The sequence below is a fragment of the Cinclus cinclus genome, chromosome 1 (genome assembly GCF_963662255.1).
Source record: "Cinclus cinclus chromosome 1, bCinCin1.1, whole genome shotgun sequence".
In the NCBI taxonomy this organism is placed as follows: domain Eukaryota; kingdom Metazoa; phylum Chordata; class Aves; order Passeriformes; family Cinclidae; genus Cinclus; species Cinclus cinclus.
In genome coordinates, this window is record NC_085046.1 from 105,676,052 (window position 1) to 105,699,046 (window position 22,995).

At 38.7% G+C, this 22,995-nt stretch overlaps 1 protein-coding gene across 1 annotated transcript in view; it reads left to right on the forward strand.

The window, feature by feature from the left end:
* The window catches only part of LAMA3 (laminin subunit alpha 3), a 106,670-nt gene that overhangs the window by 15,492 nt on the left and 68,183 nt on the right, over positions 1 to 22,995 (forward strand). The window contains exons 3-16 of the mRNA XM_062501212.1: positions 1,298 to 1,415; positions 2,027 to 2,145; positions 3,727 to 3,897; positions 4,977 to 5,074; positions 6,497 to 6,612; positions 9,561 to 9,679; positions 13,350 to 13,440; positions 14,415 to 14,546; positions 15,956 to 16,018; positions 17,111 to 17,152; positions 17,284 to 17,421; positions 18,272 to 18,406; positions 21,424 to 21,470; positions 22,371 to 22,470. Of these exons, the coding sequence (XP_062357196.1) occupies positions 1,298 to 1,415; positions 2,027 to 2,145; positions 3,727 to 3,897; positions 4,977 to 5,074; positions 6,497 to 6,612; positions 9,561 to 9,679; positions 13,350 to 13,440; positions 14,415 to 14,546; positions 15,956 to 16,018; positions 17,111 to 17,152; positions 17,284 to 17,421; positions 18,272 to 18,406; positions 21,424 to 21,470; positions 22,371 to 22,470 (1,489 nt within the window). The remainder of the gene's footprint in view (positions 1 to 1,297; positions 1,416 to 2,026; positions 2,146 to 3,726; positions 3,898 to 4,976; positions 5,075 to 6,496; positions 6,613 to 9,560; positions 9,680 to 13,349; positions 13,441 to 14,414; positions 14,547 to 15,955; positions 16,019 to 17,110; positions 17,153 to 17,283; positions 17,422 to 18,271; positions 18,407 to 21,423; positions 21,471 to 22,370; positions 22,471 to 22,995) is intronic.

The window sequence follows — 22,995 nt, forward strand, 5'->3', positions numbered from 1 at the left end:
CATTATTCATAATTTGTATCTGCCTCTTGGTGGTCGCTGTTGGTGTGACAGCTATTGAATTGTTCCTGGCTGACAGCTGAATGGAGCAGGCATGCCAAAAGATGCTACTCCCAGTTCGTGGTTGAGAGCTTGTATGCACTTGTGGTTTGGAGTCCAATAAACTTTGCAAAGTATTAGCTTCAGGGTTCTGACATTTGTGAGGTATGAGCAGAGATAAACTGCTTGGTTGTATTTGATGTGGGGGCTCTGGCAGCAGTTACTTGACAAGCTGCTGACTGCAGTCTCCCCCATCAAAGTGAGAATCTCCTGCCAGCAGATGATCCTCAGTTGAGGTTGTTGGGGGGGAAATTCCAGTGCAGCTTCACTTGAATATTGAGTGTACCTCAGTATTGGTTTGCTTTTATTGACAGCTCCATCCATGTCATGGCTTAATTTCCAAATGGCCTTTAGAATCAATCTGTAATTAGCTTTTTATGTAAAGGTAATTTTTATTGATGTTCTGGTTTTTATGACTGTGGACTATCCCAAGAGGCTTATAGTAAGTCTTCCTGTCTGGTAAGATCCATTTCTTCTCTAGTGTTTGGGAGCCCTCTGTGTGATACACAATAAGCCCCTGAAGAAGCCAGATGAAACTCTTGGCCTTGGGAACCTTGAGCTGATGGAGCTCTTTAAGCCATTTCAGACACTGAATGAGCTACCAGTTACAAAAGTCTCTCTTGTGCTATTTGATACTCACAAACTCTGGGGTGGCTTCCTTCTGTTACTTGTAAAGTCTGTCAAGTAGCAAATTGTCTGGAAATAATCTTAACATGAAGGAGTGGGTGGCTGGGATTATTATCAATCAAAGGAGTCCCAGTGTAAAGGGTATTTGCATTTTTTTCTCACATGATTTTGGTATCCCTTAATTATTCCAATTATGTGATTGGAATGCATCACAAATGTACCAGGGTGCTGCAAAAGCAACTTGGTTGAGAGATATAACTTTTTCAGGTTGAGTACTGTACCCTTAAAACACCCAAGCAATCAGTCAGCTGCACAACAGACCTGTTCTGAAATGTAGGAGAGGGCATTTAACACAGTCCTCTTGCAGATGTCTTAATGTTCTTGAGCACATTGCCAGGTGAAATAGCCAGCTGAGAATCTGGCCTCTTATTTAAATGGGAATGAAACTGCAGAGAATACCTTTCTCCCTGTACACTAAAGAAAAAGTGCTTATTTGCATTAGTTTCATTATTGCTGTGCTTTTATAGAGTTCAAAAAAAGCTCCTGACAAGATCTATGTCTGTTCCGTTACCAGCTCTTCCATGTTGCCTATATTCTTATCAAGTTTGCAAATTCTCCTCGTCCAGATCTCTGGGTCTTGGAAAGATCTGTGGACTTTGGAAAAACTTACACTCCCTGGCAATATTTTGCTTGTAAGTATCAATCCTTGTGTCATTGGTCTTTTGGGGACAGGTTTCTTTAATAACTTTCTTAGTAGCAGCAAAATCAAATCGTGGGGCTTGCTGAAGATTTCACCCGTAGAGAAGGCAGTGAATGTTACATAGATTTATCTTTTCTTACATAGCCACTAGTGCTAGGAGTATGCAGGTATGGTATTTCGAAAGTGTAACTCAGCACATAAATATTTTTCACTTTCTTATAAATTTCTGATTTGTTTTGTTTCTCTTGTTTCTTGGATATGTCAGAACTTTGGTGTCCTTCATCCCTTGGGACCCTGGATTTTCTTGCAAAAATCAAAATGAAATGCAAATGCAAATTCTTAGAACATCTATATAGCTTTTTTTTTCTAGTGATGACATGAGGAATACTGTACCATGTCTTGTCAGGCACCATTGAATTGTTTAGGAAGAGAGATTATTGTTTTGAGGAATGTCTGTTACTCTGTGCTGAGTGACGCAATCATTATTATTACTCTATTATAGGGAGAATTTACCTGAAAGCATAGGGGATATCTCTCTGTTAATTTAAATTAGAATGATAGGGCCTATTTTATATAAAATTAATTTTGTTCTTGCTTGACTAGACTCGAAGGCAGATTGCTTGGAGCGCTTTGGAAAGGAAGCAAATCTTCCCGTGAGGGGGGACAGCGATGTCCTCTGCACCACCGAGTACTCTCGCATTCTGCCTCTTGAAAATGGAGAGGTGGGTGCTTTCAGGAAAGCCATGTGTGATGCTGGAAACAAACATCATTGATTTCAGAAGTTTGCTGGAGATTATTTTTTAGCTATGACTGCTTTAATCTCCCATCTAAACTTGAATCTCCATCTCCACTCTAAACCTCAGTGAGATTTTGGGAGCGTGACCTGACTCCTCCTAATTTTCACCATTCCCTATGGGGGTAGGGGCTGCTCAGGGAAACTTCTGTTGATATTTATCATAATCTGTGTACCTCCTATAGCCATGTGCATTTGAAGGTGTTGACTGAATTTTCTGAGTACTTCCAATGTGCGTGGAAAAACTTGGTACACCAGAATTACTCATGTGAGTAAAGGCTGCAGAAATAGGTATTTACCATTCAGGAATAAGTAGCTTTGCAAAAAAATCATATATATATATATATATATATATATATATATATATATATATATATATATATATATATATATAAAAGAAAGCTACATGTTTATAATATAATAAAAGCATTGCTTTGATTTTAGCCACTGTGGCTTGTGTTACTTGTAGGAACGTTAAACTCCTGGATGTGCTGATGGCTTCTCCTGGCATTCTGCTCTTATGCCTGATGTTCTTAGAATCCAGATCTGAACTCCTCAAGAGTTATCCAGAGTCTTGAGCAGATGTATCTACGTTTTCATATTAAAATAGAACTTGTTTGTTAAAGTATCTGTAAAATTTTCCTAATCAAATATTGTAAATAATAATTTCCACAGAAGAACAGTGCTGGTGCCATTCCTTATTACATGCTCTATGAGTTTTCCTGAAGGAATCATGCTGCATTTGAAACAATCATCATACCCTTGTTACATGCTTCAGAGTATAGGAGCCATTTGAAAATAGAAATCTGTTATTTGGATGGTTATAAATAAATTAAAGTCTTTTACTGAGCCCTGTACATACAAAATAGTTTGTTCATTCAATAGAGATTCATGATTGCTGAGCTGCTGGCAACTCTTTCTTTAAAAAATAAGAAAGTATTGCATCCCTTGTTTTGGAAGTCAGACAAACTTGCTTTTGTGTGGGGGGATTTTCTAAAGCAACACTGTGTACTTTCTTCCAGAGGACCATTAATATGCTCGCAGGCACTGAACCTGCTAACAATAATATTTTCCAGGAATGTTTATGCCTTGACCCAAAAATAAATGTGCTTTGGGAAAGAGCCAAAATCTGATGTTTTTAATCAAGCTAAACTTCCATTGACACTGTCAACTGTTCAGACAACTACTTGGAGCTATTCCTATTGGTTTTTCCTATTAAAATGTACTTTTTGCATGCTATACCCACTGTTTTCAAAACAGACAGGGCACATTTTTTTTTTTGTTTTTCTTTTTTTCTGATGTGTTGTATTGGTAATGAGAATACAGGAGACTAACAAGGCTAACACTATTTTTCCCAATATCCTGATTCCAGTATGAAATGCCTAGTTATTACTGCAAATATGTTCAAAAACAATAGTAAGTTTTTGGATTATTTTATTAATTCTGCTCTGTGCCGCTATTGACACTTCCAGTTGATATATTTTAACAAGTGTGCTTACTTTTTTGTTAGGTTGTAGTATCTTTGGTAAATGGCCGCCCAGGAGCAATAAACTTCACTTATTCCCGTGGTCTTCAAGAGTTCACAAAAGTAACAAACATCCGCCTCCGTTTTCTCAGAACTAATACTCTTCTTGGACACTTGATATCCAAGGCTCAGCGGGACCCCACTGTAACTCGTAGAGTAAGTACTGTTGTCACTGATGTGTAAATACTCAACAATCATACCCAGCATGTTAGGGACCAAAAAATGGTCTGAATGCTTTAAGTTTGCAACATCCTGACAATGAAATTTGCATTTGCCCTCTTTGAAATCCCAATATTTTTCTCCAGGTTTGTTTGAGGCAGGAAGGTAACTGGGCCAGCATGGATTTATGGGGGCAGTATTATTATTTATTTATTTAGGCAGTAATCATGAATGATTTTGTAACAGACCATTTTCATTCCCTGGTTTCTAATATGGGAGGAAGCTGAGTGCATCATGGGAGATATAAAGAGCCAAGGCAAAATTATTCTAAACTATCTTATGCAAAGCTGAAGAACTAAATCTCTTCAACTTTATTTGTCACTACTTCCTGATATTTATTCACAAAAGGTTTTCAGAAAATTGTACCTCTGAAGGAGCAGAAATCAAAGGCTGTACTTGAAAGTTGCAATCTTTCTACAAATGATATGAGATGCTTGGGCGTTTTCAGTGCATTTTGGGCTATCCAAGAGCTTGAAGGCCAAAGTTCCACTCACATTCAGTGGGAAAGGGATATAAGGAAATGCAGGGAACACCACACAGAAATTCATATACTTACAGAGATTTCAGACTTCATGTTGTATTGCTATTTTTAACCTTTTTATTTAAAATGAAGATTCGGTAACAATTGGAGGAAACCCTGGGGTGAGGCACCACACAAATGTGTGTGAGGGTTTCTGCACTGAAAAACATAAAGCTATTCCAGTTATTTGACAGCTCTCCCAGCAAGTGCCCTTACTGCCTTAAGAAAATTTTAAGACATTGCTCACAGGCAGATGTAAATGCAGTTTACCTGGCAAGCAGCACAGCTGTAGTGTGAGGAATTTCTGGTGTTATCCTGGCCATGGGGTGTAGGACAGATAAATGAAATCTCAAGTGTTTTATTAAATTCCTAAAGGAGAGTGCAAATATTTTATCACAGACACCTTCTGAGTCTAGCAAATCTGATGTTGATAATTCTGCAATGCACAATGCAAGCAAGGGAAGATCTATACATGCTTCTTGTGCTTGTTCCACAGTATTACTACAGCATAAAGGACATCAGTATTGGTGGTCGATGTGTTTGCCATGGCCATGCTGAAGAATGTAGTCCAAGGAGTGCTGAGAACCAACACCGGTAAGTAAATGGAGCCTGACATTTATCTGAGAAAAAGAACACAGGAGTGCTTGCAAATGACCTTTTGTTATTATAGAATTATGTAGTTGTGCGGGGATTTTTTCCTTTATATTTAAAAAAAGTAGAACCTGCTAATGGTTGCCAACAAAACATGTCAAGAGTGATTGTATGTGAAATATAATAATAGAAAATCTTTGGTTTGGTTTTTCATTTTAATTGAAATACAAGTTTGACAGATTGAGTAATTTCTTATAAACACATAGTTCTTTGTGGAAAACATGAGTTGGTATTGCCTTCTTACAATTAGAAGTCCAACTCAGGAACAAAATCAGTCAACTTCATGGAAATATTGCTCACTGTAACTGAGCTCATGAAAGATCCAGTGGCTTTAGATCATTACTGGAAAAACATAAAAACAAACTGAATGGGCTATTCCCTTTCCCTGTCAATTTTGTGACCTCTACGTTGATTTCACAGGGAGTTAGATCAGGCTTCTTGGCTTGCCTGCTACAGGGAAGTAACTGAATAATCAGCCTGTCTCAAACATATTTTAAAGGTTTTGTGAGAGTTGTTGCTCTTATCCATGACATCATTAAAACAAACTTTTATCAGGAAGATGCAATATTTTCAGTTGTGTTTTAATGAAGAATGAGTGGGGGAGGTGGGTGCCTCCATTCCATGTCTCTGTGCTAGAGAAAAATAAGTAAAGAAGGTGAGAAATCTATGCAAATAAGATGATGATACTGGAAAGTTTTATTGCCCCAGTGTTATTAGTCTACATACATAAGAGAAAAATGTTGTAAAAGGCCTCCTGAGTCCCAAGGCCTTTGCTGCTCCTGGGATTCAGTTGCTATGCAGGATGTAAGATCTAGTTCATAATTACAGCCTGCCCTTTAAGTAGGCTGTTCAGCTAAATAAATCAAAAACCTTCTTACATTTTATTGGTGAATAGTGTGCACTATCTTAAAAATAACAGGATCAAGTTATGATCTTGTTTTATTAAAAACATTGATAATACCATTGTAAACAAAGCATAATGGAAAAATTATGAAGGCATGCATTCAAAGGTGATAAATATTTTGATTGCTGCAGGCCAACAAACTTGAGACTTGGAATGAAATTAAAACAAGATACATCCTAAGTGATTGTATATCAGCTGGATTTAATAATCTACAATAGTTTCATAACCAGTCTATTGAATCCAATTATAAACATTTTCTATAAGTAATATGTTCTAATAAACTCATAATCACATGATTAAAGTAATCAATCTTGAAGAATTTTAGGGATGTGAGGTTTATGTCCTGTCCTTTTCATACATAGTCTTGGACTGCAGTAAAACGAAGAAAAACCAATTATTTTTTATTTAAAAATTTAATAAATTTTAAGCCCAGATTCATAAAGAGACTTTTATTTCTGTAGGTTTCAGTGTGAATGTCAGCATAACACTTGTGGGGAAACCTGTGATCACTGCTGCCCTGGATATAATCAGAAACAGTGGCAACCTGCAACAGCTGGGAGCACAAACATATGTGAACGTGAGTAGCCAAAAAGATGATGGGTTAAAAGAGGTACTGACAAGAGCATGGGAATTAGCTGTAGCACACATGTTCATGGAACATAACCTGCATGCTTTAACACCTATTTTTTTCTGTATGGAGAAAAAGCTTTCCATACAGAAATAAAGAATCAAAAATGCAGTGATTATTATTTATGTGCTTCCTTCTTATTAAACAGTGAAAGTAATATGTTGTGTGAGAATATGACATGAGAAAAGTAGAAGACTTTTTGTAGAACATTGAGTCAACATTTCTCCCCAGTCATAGCTGTCTGCTGACAGACTGTGGATCTCCAAGCAGAGCAGAGGCCACAGGCATCTTGTACAGTTACAAAATGTTCCTTTCCATCACCTGGCCTCTTGGTGCTCAGATTGCAGAGAGGTTGCTCAAGGCTGCCACTGCTTACAGGTGCTTGAGGTGCCCTCCCTTCTCAGGCTGAGAGCTGCCCCTCACTGACCGTGTGCCAGTGACACAAAGCCACATTGTGGTGGGCAATCCTGGTGATTCCACACTTGTGTTCCACACTTCCTATCCTTTTATTTGGGTGTTTGGAGGACGTTAGCCCTACAGACTGAGTAGTCAAGCTGGAGAAGCCCATTCATTTGCCTTTCTCCTACTTTCCCTGTGTTTCATTCTTAATAAAAGCAACAGCATGGACGCTCCTTTGGTGGTGGGTTTGTACTGTCACACATGGGTGTTTTGCATTCCCCTGGGCAGAAGCCAGGTGGGGTGGTACACAGCTTTGCAGCCTCTGTGCACAACCATTTCCTTTGTGTCTGGCCCAATCTATTTTTCTCATCTGCCTTTCCTGAGAGTAGCATAGCCAGTGGGTACAAACTCTTGACAGAAGAACCTTATTTGAAAGCCAGAGAGGTGTACTTATATAATTACTCTGAGGAATAAAGAGATGACTTGTTTAATTAAGACTTGGGAGGGGGGAAGGAGGTTATGTGTGATTAAAATGTTTGATAGGAGGTAGGCATGTTGGGACACAATTTTTGAACCATATTTGAAACCTCATTTAAGTCCCCCTCTTTAAAAGGAAAACATTTTTTGCCAGAAGAGAGACAGACAAAGAGCATAAATAATGTCATGCTTTTTAAAAGAATGAGTGTATAGAAGATCTACAAGATTGTGAGCCAAAACCACTTCATTTCTAACTACCTCTGAAAATATATCCTTTTTAGTATGGATTGCTCCTAGCGGTTTGAGGTAATTTGTTGAGAGCATTTGCCAGGTGCAGGCCTCTTTAGCTGGCAGCCAGTAGTGAAGGAATTAAAACAACTTTATTCAGCTTTCCAGATGCCTGAGGTTCCTTGAGAGAAGCTGGTTGAAAGAAGTTGGTTGAAGCTTGCAGGGATCAGCCCAACATTTTGCTGTGAGCTTCCCAATATGTATTGATCAGCAAATGGCCCAAAGTAGTGAAAAAGTGCCTGATGAAGTAGAAGGAGTTTCTATTCCCCTATGACTGAAAGTGCTGTTACTGTAATCAGAGCAAATAATTTCCCATTGCTGTTAGAAGACATAGCTGAGCTGTAGCTCACAGAGGTTTTATTTACATTGTAATTATACATATATATTATATTCTCTTTTTTTCCTTTTCAGACTTAATATCTTGAGCCAGCATCTCATTTGTGTAATGTTTTATTTTCTTGAAGAATTTTATGAGTAATAAAACCCAAAGGCTTTAGGTTAAGGAGGCTATTAATACATCCTGGTCAGGGAACCCAGTTTTGAACCCAGTCCAGTTCTTGTCAGCAGACCATAGGGAGCCGGGTGGCAGGGCACCTCCTCAGCTGTGTGGTTGGTAATTTCTAGTAAAAGGCTTCCTTATCCACAGCTCTTAAGACAAAAAAGACATAGAGAGAATGCAGACCATGATCCAAAACTGGATCCAAAACTGAAAAGAAACCTTTTCTCTTGTCTGTATGATCATCTAGCAAGACATGGAAAAGCAGTTGTCTCTGAGTTGTGCTCCCAGTTTTGCCAGGATATTGGAATAGTGTTTGGAAGAATTACCTCCTATATGCTTCCCTCATCCTGAAGAAGGGCCAGAGGCCTTAGCTTCTGTAACCCATTGCCTTCCAGAGTATTGTGATCCATGATCCAGATGAAGGGAGTGTTTCCCTGAATGTGAAGTAATAGGTTTATCAAGTCATATCTTCAGGAATTTCCTGGGAAGGTAATTTCCTGTAGTTAAAAGATCAGCTAGCGCCCAGATTCTTGGGAAACCTTTTTTTGTTACCTGCATTCTTTCAAAAAAATTCCCATTTTCCCTTCCAGTGAAGAAGAAAGATCTGATCAGAAAAAAAAAAGAGGACATGGCATGAATTTATGACCCTTTGGTTTATTCTATTTGTTTGTTATTATGGTTGCTTTCTACTCAGAATTGTATTGTAGCCAAGTTTGCTGATATATTTGTATCTACAGCTGAATGAGAGCTCTTTGGTGTAGGTCTTTCTATATACATTTAAATATACACATTTAAATGTGTATTTCTTATCTGTAATTGTTAATTTTAAATAAAGGTTTAGTGCACATGGCATCAGTCCAGATGTATTTTTGAGACATAAAAAACCCCATTTGTACATATTTTAGATACTTTGAAATAAACTGTTGTGGCCATTCTTCTGGAGCTTCCTAGTTCTGCATTTATACCTAACTATATAGTTTTGAGATGGTACAACTGTTACCTTCTCTGGTAAGACTAGCTGCATGTCTTCTTCATGTCTACATTAGTGTACTATGTTTCTGGTATGAAAATCCAGTTGTTTATAGTTACATATGTGTATTTGAGTATACTCCAGCATGCCTGAGTGAGATAAGAAAAATCTTACCTTCTTTTGCACCTCTGCTGGAGGTAAGTGGTGGAGATTGCTGAATTCCAGCATTATAAAGAAAGATGACTTGGAATTTTACTTTTTCAGCCTGCAATTGCCATGGACATGCCACTGATTGCTACTATGATGCTGACATTGATCAGCGTCGAGAAAGTTTAAACATCCATGGGCATTATGAAGGTGGAGGAGTCTGCGTTAACTGCCAGGTAAAAAGGTGATCATTTTGATCAGTTTTAAAAATGTTCACACCAGTAGTTTTGGGTCTGACCTGTCCCAGATAGGCCCATTTCTCTGATGGTGTTACTGCTTGTACTCAAAGTGTGGAAAAAGGTGCATGAAAGTAATTTACCTTGTTCAACATTGCTTGGTAATGTGTAAAAGACAGAAAAAAATTGTTTTTATGCTCAGTCCTGTGTGATCAAAATAAAACCACACAATCAAAGCAAACAATTTAATCAGCTATAAAAATTCCCTTTCCTATTGTTACAAACTCTGCCATTTCCCTGCTTAACAGAAGGAAGTAAAATTAATCAAATAAAATGCCAGCTCAGGCCAGCTGGTTCCTTACTGCAGCAAAACACAGAGGGCTCTATCTCATCAGCAGAAAAAGAAGGAGGATCTAGACTATACCAAGATGAAAAGTTATAGATACTGAGAAAGCACAGATCCACAGAAGAGCCCTCTGGAATCCTTTAAGATTAGTGCTCCACTCAGACCAAGGCTAGATGCAAAATTATATCTGGTTGCACTGAGAAACAATCAGTTGAATTCTGCACATTTCTGAGGATGCACTTTTACACACACTCTGGGTAATCTTTAACAGCACTTAATCACACTCCTGTTCAGTAGGAATTTTCCCAATTGCAGCTTGTGATAGTTGGCTTTTGGGCTTGTGCAGTGCTTATGTGAGAAGAGTTGGTTCTGACTTTTGTGTAGAGGAAAGATGCCTTAGGTAGAGGAAAACGGCCATAAGCACCTTCCCCTTCCACACCTACCAGTCATTCCCACAGTTTCCCCTGAAAACTGAGGGGTTGAGCTCCATAACTATCTTAGAGGCTCCTTTGGATTGAATCAAAAGTTGTAAATTTGGAATCAGAGACTTTACACTGTGTCTGTCATAAATGGAGAACACATTCTTGAAAAGAACAAGAATTTCTTTCATTCTGATTTTGTTCTGCTCTGGCAAGGGTTATGAGGAATGATCAAATAAGACTCTAATAAAGATCTAATCTTGGCCTTATCTCTGCTTGTAGTAGGACTGAACTATTTGACCTCCTGAGGTCCCTTACAACCTGAGTCATTCATTAGTTCAGTGATCTTGTGGTTGAATAAATCCAGAGTAACTTGGAAGTCTGTCTTCCTTTTGTTGTCAAGTCATCTGATGCATGACAAGCAGCTGACCAGAATTTTGCATTACAGGAAAATTATAATCATTTCTATGTTCCTGTGAAATCTATGAGCCATGATTTATGTATTACCATGCTGTGTATTTTAAAATATAGCTGTATTTATGCAACAAAAAAGGTGAATATCCAGTGTAGAGTATGTTTTCCACATTCTTGCCACAATATAATCCAATATTGTCCAAAAGGCAGTCAGAAGAGAGTAGTGTTATTTTTACTAACATGAGTAGAAGAAATGTTCTTTGTCTTCCAGCTGACATTTTTGTGGAGAACTTTGTTCATGCAGTCTAGTAAGATTTACCATGTTGGTCCTTTCTGTCAGCTCTTTGTTCATGAAAGAGCATTTATTTTAATACTGCTTCAAAGACAGAAAATAGCAAAATTAGTCTAAATCTACAAATCCTAGTTATATGACTGATTCAAATTGTTTGCAATTAATTTTGTGGAAATTGAGTTTGATTAAATAGGTTTACCATAAATCCAATTATAGCTTTATTTTTGTTTGTTTTTTTGTTTGTGGGTTTTTTGTTTGTTTGTTTTTTGTTTGTTCTCATTGGCAAAGTGCATGAATTCTAGTTTACTTTTTTTGTTTGTGTCAGGGGAAAGGAAAGTTTTAGGAATGGATGCCTGAATGAGGAAGTGATATAACTGAAGTGTTGCATACAAAGATAGAATCAGTTTCTTTAGAGTATGATGACAAAGGAGCTCTGGAAATCATGCAATCCTACTCAGAGTAGGTCTAATTAGATCAGGTTGCTCAGGAACTCGTTCCTCCAATCTTTGAGCACCTCCAGAGATTGGAATGCCACAACTACTCATGGTAACCTGTCAGTGTTTGACTGCCTGCATGACAAATTTTTTCCCTAATATATAATTGAAATTTTCTATGTTCCAATATGTGCCTGTTGCCTCTCATCCTTTTGATGTGCACATCTGATAGGAGTCTGAGTCCATCCCCTCTGTATTCTCCGATCTTGTAGTTGTTGGTAGCAATAAATTCACCCTTCTCTTCTTAAGGCTGAAGAAACCCAACCACTTCAGCTTCTTCTTGGATGTCATGTGCTTCAGTCCCTCACCACCTGTGTGAGTCTGCCCACAGCACCTGTCATTGTATCACAGAGGTCCATGAGGTTGATTTGGGAATATTTTGCCCTGAGTAAACTTCGCTGGATATGTCCCATCACCTTCCTGTCCTTTTTGCATTCTAAATTTCTGGATTTCCTTTCTTGCTACTCCTGTACTCCTGTAATCTTTCTTTATTGCACTTCACTTTCCTTGCTAGTTTTAACTCTGCTAAGCTTTGGCTTTCCTAACTCCACTATTGCATATCTGCGCAATGTCTTTGTATTGCCACCAAGTAGCCTGTCCCCACTTCCACCCACCACCAGAATTTGAGATCAATCAGGAACTCTACATTTCTCTGCACTGGCCTTCTGACATGCTTGCATGTTGGAAAAAACTGTTCAAGTTCTAAGGAGGCTGTCCATGAGAATCAGCTGTCACTCTTGGTCCCCTTTTCCACCCAGGACACTTTCACACAGGATCTTGCCAAGCAGTTTTCTGAGCAAGGACAAACCTGCTTTTCAGAAACCCAGAACTGTAATTCTGCTATTTGTCTTGTTTGCTTGTCTTTCATACATTCAAAATAACTTCTGGATTACTTGCACCCTGCTGCATTGTCCTTCTGCCATCTTCCCCAAAGCTCTCTCTGGGCTGGGGCCACTGATGTGCCACTGGAGTGAGCAGTGATGAAGAAGATGCAGAGTCCTGAGTGCCCTGCTCATGAACTGCTCACCAGTCCATCCAGGAAATTCTGTGTCCCTGCTCAGCCCTGAATTGCAACACTCCCTAAGGAGGAACTAAACAGGGAGTGGGAGCTGGGGGAAATGTTTTGGTTGCTTCAGGGCAGAGCTTCCTGCTCTGGTTCCCTGGCTCTCATGTCTGTGAGCTCATCAGGGTGCCTCATGACCATGACTGACTCTACTTGTGCTTGCCATCACTTCTATAGTTCAGATTACTTAGGGCTTGTTTTTGTTGTTGGATTTTTTGGTTGTTGGTGTGGTTTTTTGTTGTTTTTTTTTTTTTTTTCTGGTGTGCTTAAACCACATATTTATAGAGACTTGCATACTTTTCTAGTGGAAAAATCTATTTTGTTCTGGCTGTTCAGTTTTTGGTTTTTTTTTATAAGGAGATATTTTTCCAAAGATTTTTTTTTAATGGGAGGAGGGGTTTATAGTGCTTTAGAGAAAAAATTCAGCTGCTTTATGTGAGAATGCCATGATTTAGAACCCTGTAGAGAACAGGTGGTTAAAGAACACCACATGATGATTGATTCTTTATTGCGGTCATATTCCATTTCCCCCCCCCCCCTTCTTAGCTGTATATAGAAACAGTGTAAAGGATGTTATTGTTTCTTAATTCTTCCAAGTTCCTCTCTTTATCTTGTATTATCCTTTTGTTTTGCTTTGCACAGCATAACACAGCTGGGATTAACTGTGAGAAGTGTGCCAAAGGTTATTATCGTCCTTACGGGGTTCCAGTGAGCGCTCCCGATGGTTGTATACGTGAGTCCTTCTCTGTGGAGTATCTTCTCCTGGTGGCTTGAGGGGTTTGGGCTATAATCAAGGCATAGGATGCATCTTTTAGGGAGGAAGAAATGAAAGAGTGGGCAGAAGATGTTGGAGAAGAGCTACAAACTAATTTCTGTGTCACTTTAAACATTTTAAATGATATTCTTCTCAATTTATATGTCACATGGCCATATTCAGAACATCAGAAAGATAGATAATAGGCTAGAAAAGGGTACAGAGGAGATAGGATCATGGAAACCTGGGATGCTGCTACACACCCCACAGTGGGGAGGATCTCAGGACCCCTAGGAAGCCTTTCTCATCTCCTGTTCTCATGATCTTGTTTATCTTAGCTCTCTGATGTACATATGAACTATCCTTTGACCTTGGTCACTTGAAAATTTTATTCTGTAGCTCAAGAGGACCCAAGGATCACTACTCTGATCTTAAGCGGTGCTGAACCCATTGACTCATAAGTGATGAAATAGAGTAATTACTAATAGAACATTTGAAAAAGAACTGAGTATAGGTAAGAGGAAAGTGTTGGATTACAAACAGGCTGAAAGAACTGTGTGACAGGTAGGAGGAAACTACAGTAATGTTGTGTTTGGGGATTGAAAGGAGTGAGAAGTCAACAGTGCTGTGGTCATAAATGAAAGTGGGTAGTGTGGTGCTTAGCCTAGGCCATGGATAAAGATGAGTGGTTCCCTCAGAAAAATTGCTGTAGGGCTGTGGGAGAACAACATGCAGCATTTGGAATTACAATCTTCTAAACGCTCTAAAAAAAATAAAGGGCTTTGCTTTTAAGGGACATATTGGTGATATGTAAGTACTTGGGGAATGCTAATTCTTTAAATAACGAGTCATTCACATCTACAGGTTTGTTGTTATAATGCCATTGTGTGCTGCTGAAAAAGGCAGATTGATTATTTTCCGAAGTGTGCCTAATTGCTGGTACTTTTACTTAGCCTGCAGCTGTAACTTGGAGCATGCAGACGGCTGTGAGGAAGGGTCTGGCCGCTGTTTCTGTAAGCAAAATTTCCAGGGAGATCACTGTGAGCGCTGTGCTGATGGATTCTATGGTTATCCACTTTGTGTCTGTAAGTATACAAGTAAAACTGCCTCTTTTTCCGTATTTTAAATGTGCATCAAAGAATTAATGGTTTTCATTGCTCTTGGTTAAAAAAAAAATCTGGTATTTCAGCTTCACATGTTTATGTGTTCTCATAATCAGTTGTTACAATACCGAAGAGAGTCAGGTTTATTTAACCAAATGATAGTGACTTGAAAAACAGAGATTGTGCTGCATTCTCACAATTCTGAAATAATTTGAGATTTCTAGTTTGCAGCCTATCCTCAGTGAGTCGTGAACTCCTGTCCTAAGACCCTGAACAAAATGTTTAAATGTGTCAGGATTTTTAGGGATAAAGACCACCAGCACAGAGAAGTAGAACATGACTGCAATGACAGAGAGGGTAGAAAATGGGTATGTGTTTTCCTTGAGACCTCCTAGGATTTGGAACTTGCATTCTGATAAATAGTGTTTTTACCATAAAAAAATACGTATGAAATTACAGAGCAGAAAATGTAGCATTGGCATTCCTGGATAAAAGCTTCCAACTCCAAGAAAAGGTTGTAGAAATGCATCAGTGGGATGCTTTGTGCCTTCATGAAATAGACATGTGTTTCAGACCGCTGATAAAAAGCAAGTGTTGATCTGGGACAAGATCTGATGTCTGACTAGAAGAGAGTACCACAATAGAAACACGAGAAGAGGGAAAACAGTACAAAACAAAGGAAAAGACCCCAAAAAACCCTGTGAAAATTGAATGTTGTTTGAATTCAATAGCTGTGATATAATACTATCAGTACACTGCATTCTAGATTGTCACATCTCATACATCTTCTTGGTTGAAATCTGATATTTTTAAATTAGTTTAGCTCAGGCAGGCATTGATCTAAGTCCCACTGATGTTTGTAGCTCATTGATTTCAGATCCCATCTCAATGCAAGAATGTTTAAGAATGGGAAAGACAACCCAGCAATCTGGAGGACTCTCAAATAAAAGCTCCTAAGATATACACGTCATAAATTATGGCAGTTGATGTAGCAAGAGGTAATGCCACAGAGAAGGAGATGGACCTTCAGCTGGAAGCAGGAAATGTGAAATAAATATGAAGATCCTTAGATAATTCTCACAATGCTGTGTAGTCTAAGAAAGCATTCCACACAAAAGGATAAGGAGCAGGAAAGCAACCTGGTGGTATTTCCAGATGGTGTCTGGCCCTTCATACTGTGTTTTCAAGAAGGGAACTTTGTATCTGAACTGGGAATCAAAAGTGCAATGTCTCTTACCTCTTTCCTAAGAAAACTAAGCTGAAGTTGGTTATTAGAGTTATATGAACATAATGCTCTCTGTGTTGATGGTAGATGACTTCATTGTCATGCTTTTCGATTAAATTAATGTGCTTATTTTCAAATGCTCCTCATTATTCCTTTTGTTTTAAAGATACTCCTGTATATCCTTCTACGTCTTCAGTTCCAAGTGATGCTGTGGCTGGTGACATAATAGGCAAGTTCTTGTTGGTTTTTCCCCATTTCACTGTTTTTCCCTATGTTACTATTTTTCACTGTTTCAGTGATGCCTGATTTTGCAGAATCAATCATAGAATCATTAAGTTGATTTTTAGGTAGTAATTTTGCCTCTGTTGGTATTTATCTTTCAAGAGTACCTTTGTTCTTGCCAGAAGTTTATCATATTGTCATGTTTATACCAAGCACTTTAGTGGGCTAGCTCCAGAAAGAGTTATGGATCAAAATAACTTCGGCCAGCCTCCGGCAAACATCTGCAGGGAGGGCTGACCATCTTGTTTGGTGCACTTAAGAACAGATTCATCAAGACTTTCTGACATGTACAACTTTCTGACACGGCAACCACTGCTTTATGGTGTAAATCTCTTTCTTGATGCTAACTCTGGCTCTGCCTCTGGATTGTCCTCTCTCACCTGGCAAATTGTACATTCCCCTTGGCAGTGAAGGACTTTGATTTCTAAGAAAGCTTCATATTTCTTGCTTAGCCCACTGCAAAGCTGCCTGAAATCCATACAATGATTCCCTTGGCAGGCTTATATTTTTTAGCCTAGATATATAAATATATATCGTACTGCACAGTAGAGGCATCATCACAACTAGCACTTAATCCCTTGCATTCTTATAATGCACTTCACCTTTGTACAGCATCCAGAATAGTTCTCCTGATAGGCCTCTGGGTATACTGTGTTGCATATCCCCTTCTCTCACAAATTTTTAAAAGGAAGAAGAAAAAAAACTCCAAAGGAAGGTGAATAAATATAACAGGAGAAAACAGATCTTGAGCCCTTTACACTTTCAACGAGCAGGATCTGAATTTGAAGGCATAAGAAAGGTAGCTGCCTCTAAGTGGAAGTTTCAGTAGAAGTTGTAAATTTGTGCTGTTGGACTAAGCACAATTACAGATTGTGGGGTTTTTTTGAATGAGGTTTTGCACGTAGGGCTCACACAAGGTATTTTTGTTCAAGATTAATATTTACTAAATACTCATCTGTTTTTCTCTGAAAAAGACAAGGAATTTTGGGATTATATGCACTAACTTTGCTTTTTTCTTTTCCTTTCCTGTTTTAAATAGAAGGAGGCTGCAAACCAGGGTATTTTGGCCCCCAGTGTCTGCGTAAGTGATGTAGTTTCATTGACACTTGGAGCCTGTGGTCCAGGATAAATGCCAACCTTTGGCTTCCAAGGGAAATAAGAACTTTTAGATCATAATACTGCAAATGTTTTCTTTGCAAATGTGCTCTTCAGCGTGCCAGTGCCACGGTGCAGGAGTGCTGGGCAGTGACTGTGACGGAAGTACCGGGCAGTGCAGATGTCGAGCTGGGTTTGGGGGTTTTTCCTGTGATACCTGTGCAGCTGGCTATTTTCAGTACCCCTTCTGCCACGGTAAGCCAAACATTGCCTTTTGGCAAGCATATCCAAAACAACAAAACCCCAAGTTTTTTACTGAAGGATGAAGTTATTTTGCCATGGAGATGTATTCCTAACAGGCTCTACCAAAATTCACACAAATCAAAGAAGAATAATGTGATGAGGGGAGATTTTGATCTAAAAATATCTAAAAATGCCCGTTTCCTTGGTTGCTGTCTGCTGTTTGATGTAGCTGCCAGACTCTAGTTTGTGTTAGGATTTAATAACATTGATTAAATTTAGAATAACTTTGGAAATATTTCTGTTACTTAACCTTGTTTTTTGTTTTTTTAAATTACATTTAGTATGAGTTTGCAGCCTCACTTTGATGCACCAAGCTACCCTATCTAGTCAATATTAGAAAACTGACTGGTTTTGAACATTAATAGCTGTCTCCGTGCTGTCTTTTTAGGCAATTTATTCTCCACTCCCACCTGAGATTGTAAACCTAAACCATAAATTGTTTTACTTCAGTCCCAGAAATTATGAAACAACTTTCAATAGTTGGCAAACCACTTGGGATTGATAAATCAGATTCTCAGTGGGGCCAGTGTAGTGCTTTGACACCGATAATTGAACTTTGAGCCAGCTTCATTGCTCTTTCATTAATGCTTTCCTTGTTCCTGAATTGTTACAGATGTGAACAGTCAATAAAATTTTTTATGAATCCATATAAATACGTTGGGAAAATTGCCATCCTGTTGAGCATCAGGGAGCAGGGAGTTGCTTTTACAATTCTTTTGTTTTATGTATTTTTATTTCAAGAAAGATAAAAGAAGAGAGCCTGTACAGAGGCTGCCTCTGTAATACCTTTTCTCGTTGGCAGTGTGTGAATGTAACTTGCTGGGTACCCAGCCCGAAGTGTGCGATTTTCTTGGGAGGTGTCTTTGTCGTCCAGGGGTCGCTGGATTTCAGTGTGACAGCTGCCAGCCTGGCCATCACTCCTTCCCTGTCTGTCAAGGTAAGGTTGCTGATTGAGTGTACAGCATCAAACAGTCCCCTGGAAAAGCAGACAGCACTGCTTTCCAGGACAGCAGCCAAAGCAATGTTCACAGCAGCAAATGGGCAACTCCCTCTTGTGCTCTACACTGAAATCCTCATGTATTTTAATTCTCCAATTTCAGGCCTTATTTTTCTCTCATGGTCAGAATGTTTGATGTATCCTCAGTCAGCACAGCTGTCTTACTAGTAACCAAAGCATTTGAGAGCTGTTCTCACATGGAGGCCCACAGGAACAGGGGACACTTTACTGCTGAGGATCCAGCACAGTGGAACTGTGAAGCACTGGTCTGCTCTTTTTTCTGCTTTTTCTGCTTGTTTGGTACCAAAGTTTGGTACCTTGTAAAAGGTGTGTTCTGTAAATCTGAAAATCTGAAGCTTTCATTTTGGTTTCTCATGGTGGTTTCTCACTCATTTTTAGATCATCTGACAGGAGCTAACCCAACCCATGTCCACATAGGGATGAAACATGAAAGATCTCTATGGAGTTTCCCATCAAGGACTAGCCTGCTTTTTTGCAAGACAAGGAGATTAATGGAATATAACTTTTGAGTATTAATAGTGGTCCTGTGTGTATACAAGGACTCCCATCAAGTCCTACTTGGCCCTAGGTTTTGTCTGCCTTTAAAGTGAATGAAAGAGGGGCCCCTTAATCCTTAGTGATTTTTCCAATGAGAAAGAATAAAGAATGTTGCAAGTTCTGGTATGTGCTTTCCTGTACTGATTAACAAGATTTATGTATAATATTATTATTTGCTTTCTTCTCTCTAGTTATTTTTGGCTGTTGGCTACATCAGTCTTCTTCCTTTGGGCTTATACAGTTGTTTATCTCCTATAAAGGGACCACAGAATTCTTTTTTCCCTCATGCCCTGGTTTCAGCTGGGGTAGAGTTAATTTTATTCCTAGTACTGTGTGCAGTGCTGTGTTTTACCTTTTTTCCCAATTCTTCTCCCCATCCCATGGGTGGGGTGCGAGTGGCTGTGTGTACCTCTTTGCCAGATGGGGTTAAACTGTGGCACCTTGCTAAGATAGACTGTGTTGTGTTACCAAACACAATGGGTGAAATGAAGAAACACCACATGATTGTGGGTTTTATGGTCTGGAGTAGATTAACATTTTTAATGAAAAACATAAAATTAGGATTCTGCATTGGTACACACTGTTCAGTGGTTTTAAAATAAACTTTATTTTTTCCCTAGAGCAAAATCAAGTAGTGATCTTAAAGCAAATCAAACCCATATTGAATATGTTTGATCTTTGAACACCAAAAGCTGAAAAGAGACAGAAAAGCTTAAAAGAGCATACAAAAACAAATTGTAAAACACAGATAAAAATAGTTGAAAACACAGTCAGTGGGATTACTCAGAACTGCTGCAGTTCACAGTTTGTTCAGTTAAAATGAGCTGCCATGGGTTTAAACATAAATTAACACAGCATGCTGCAAGCTGTGGGGGAAAGTGAGCATCCCAACCTGCTGCTTCTGTAAGGAATTGTCATCTTCAAAAGGGAGACAGATCTAAAGTTTTTGGGCTGTTTTGACTAGAACTAATCTCTCTGGTCTTGACTTGTTGAACTCAATAGAAGCTTTATTCAAATAAACTGATATCAAAACAAAGCCTTTAAACAAAACACTAATGCTAAAATTTGGAGAGAATGCAATATAATAGTCAAATGATGGGGGATGCTAGTGTAGGTGTTGTTCTTGGAAGCTTCAAGTTTGTGTTTCTCTTATACTAACTTCCTAGCAAGCCCTGTGTCTTTCCAAGCATCTTTAAAGTAAACACAGCAAAGTCAGATGTCTTCAACTGCAGCAGAAAGAGGAACCAAAAGGGGGAATCAGAAACATGAACGTGTAACAAGAAGACAGCTTTTGCTTTATATTTCTGTCAGTCACCCATTTCTGCCAGTCTTAACATCCAAGTGGTTAACCACAGCACTTCATCTGGTACCTGGGACAGCTGCCCATTCCTGTACCTGTGAAGTGTGACCCTGTGGAACATTCCAGCATCATCTCAAGAAAAGAGCAGGTCTTGGCTTTAGCTGTTAGCCCAAGATAGTGGTAATTTAATGAGAAGTTCACTCTTATAGTTGACAACATGCTTTGAGTACATTTTTTGAAGATTTTTTAAAGTATTTTTTCATGTGGTGTTCTTCCCAAATGTAAGATGGATTTATGTCCCTTACATGTGTTTTGCAAGGCATCAAACTGAATCTCTTAGCTGTGTGTTACAGAACTGCAAGAACCAAGATCATCAGGGGTTGAGGAGACAACTACAGAATAACCATCTGTTTTGGGGTATTTAGTTTTGGTGGTAAAATTATGGTTTATCTGGTTTTCTGAACGTAAATGATTGATTTGCATTCAAAGACAAGTTTTTTGTCAATTTCTAGATTTAGATATGTATCTGGTTTTTTTCCCCCTTTGTGCAGAATGCAGTTGTGATGGTGTTGGCTCACTGGGGAATACATGTGGTCCTGGAGGGCAGTGTCTGTGTCGTAGTAACTATGCTGGGCTGAGATGTGATCGGTGTGCTCCAGGATATTACAGCTATCCCAACTGCTTGCGTGAGTAAAAGCCTTCCCTACTTTTTTAGGAAGGGAAATGGGAAGGGTTTTCCTTCCTATTTCTCAACACAGGAGAAAATAAATCTTCTCAAATATATTTCCACTTAAAAGATTGACATTTTGATGGCTCAGGAACTTTAAGAAGATATCTGTCAGTTCCATAGCTTAGTGTTCTATTTTTCCAAGTGACTGCTTTGCATACAAACCCAAATACTATAAATGAGGCTAAATACACATGTTAAAAATCATTATTAAAGGTTTCTGCTGTCTTGGAGTTTAAGGTATTTGAGTCTCCCCAAGGTAACCTTATTAAAAAGCCCTTTCAAGCTCACACCTGCTACACTATGCATCTGCAGTGCTGCATTCCACAGCTCTTTTTTCAGAAGATCTTTCAATGTGTTTGTTTTATAAAGGTATCGGCAACAAGTGTGACCCTGCAGGTAGCGTTGGTTCTCACTCTGTAAGTATTCTGCCACTGCAGCTTACAGTGCATGTTCATCATTTGTGTGCCTTTGCTGAACACATTCAGCTCATTGCTCAAGCCCTGAAGCCTGCAATTCTAAAAGAATTGCACGAGCTTGTTTGAAGAGTAGGAGTGGAAATAAGATTTGTGTTTTGTTCTTTGATCATACCAGGGCAAAACCTTGTCAAGGGTGGGGGGTTTTTATCTTACACATATAGAATATGGATACTGTTTATGTCCTTTTGGTATACTCTTAACACTAACACATGCATGAAGATATAAGCCTGTGCATGTCTCAAAGACCTTCTGGGTCTGGGTTGCAACAGGCCTTTCAGCATCAAACTATTGGAAAATCATTACATCTTTGTTGCCATTCCACTATTATTGTTATTAATATAATAATGATTATTAGTAGCTGCATATTGCCAGAAATTATAGGCACTGTTAAATGTGTAGCAAAGACCACCTAGCGGGTGAGTCTGATGGATGGTAGGGGTACCTGTGTAGGCTTCTGTATAGAGCTACCAATAAAGAAAAGATTAAATACAACAAAGAATTAGTATTTTTAAGGAAATTGGGGTTTATTCTTTGTGCAAACCAGTTAATGCTTTGGACTAGTTCTAGTAAGTCTATAAAAGAATTGGAAGGTACATCCTTTGGGACCCTTAGAATAAATCAGCTGCATAAAGAATATGCAGGGTGGAACAATTCTGTGCTGACAGTATGAGACAGAAAAATTTGAATTTCTGAATTTCTGAATCAGCCTGAGATCCATGTATCTGTAAACATCAGCAAACTGTATGAGCTCTTAACAATGTTAGGTTTTTCTTAGTAGAAAAAGAGCAGTAAGTTTTTTATGAAGCACATTAATCCATATTAGCTCCTTTGTGCTGACAGGGATATTGTCAATGTCTCCAGCATGTTGAAGGTCCTACCTGCAGTAAATGCAAACCCTTGTACTGGAACCTGGCCAAAGAAAACCCCGAGGGATGTACAGGTATTGCTTCGTGGCATATTTCTCTGGCTTATGAAATGTAGTCCTCTTTAATCTCTGACACTGTCTGTGGTGCTCTTTGTGACTTTCACAACCCTTGTTAACAGCGTGTTTCTCATGCTGCTTAATTGTAACACCAAATTATCATAATTTCAGGCTGTAATTTCATGGGTGTTTGCCTGGTGCTGAACGAGGGTGTGCTCTGAAGTTACAGTGATGTTCACTTCATATGGAGTGAAAGAGGATTTTTTACCTGTAACTCTGAAATCAGAATTTGACTCATTGTTTTGAGAATAAAAGTACTTTTTCCCTTCATACTATTTCATAGCTTGGAGTATAAAGCCTTCGTGTGGCCTCAGGGTGTGACAAATCTATTATGGTTTATAGCTGCATAATAACCTATTATTGTCAATGTTTTCCAACAGGGAGTGTGTGTTTCTCAGGCAGATAATAATAATAAATTAAAATTAAAAAGGGTAAAGACCAAAAATATCTTTAAAGGTTCTCTCCAACTGTTTCCTTTGGAAC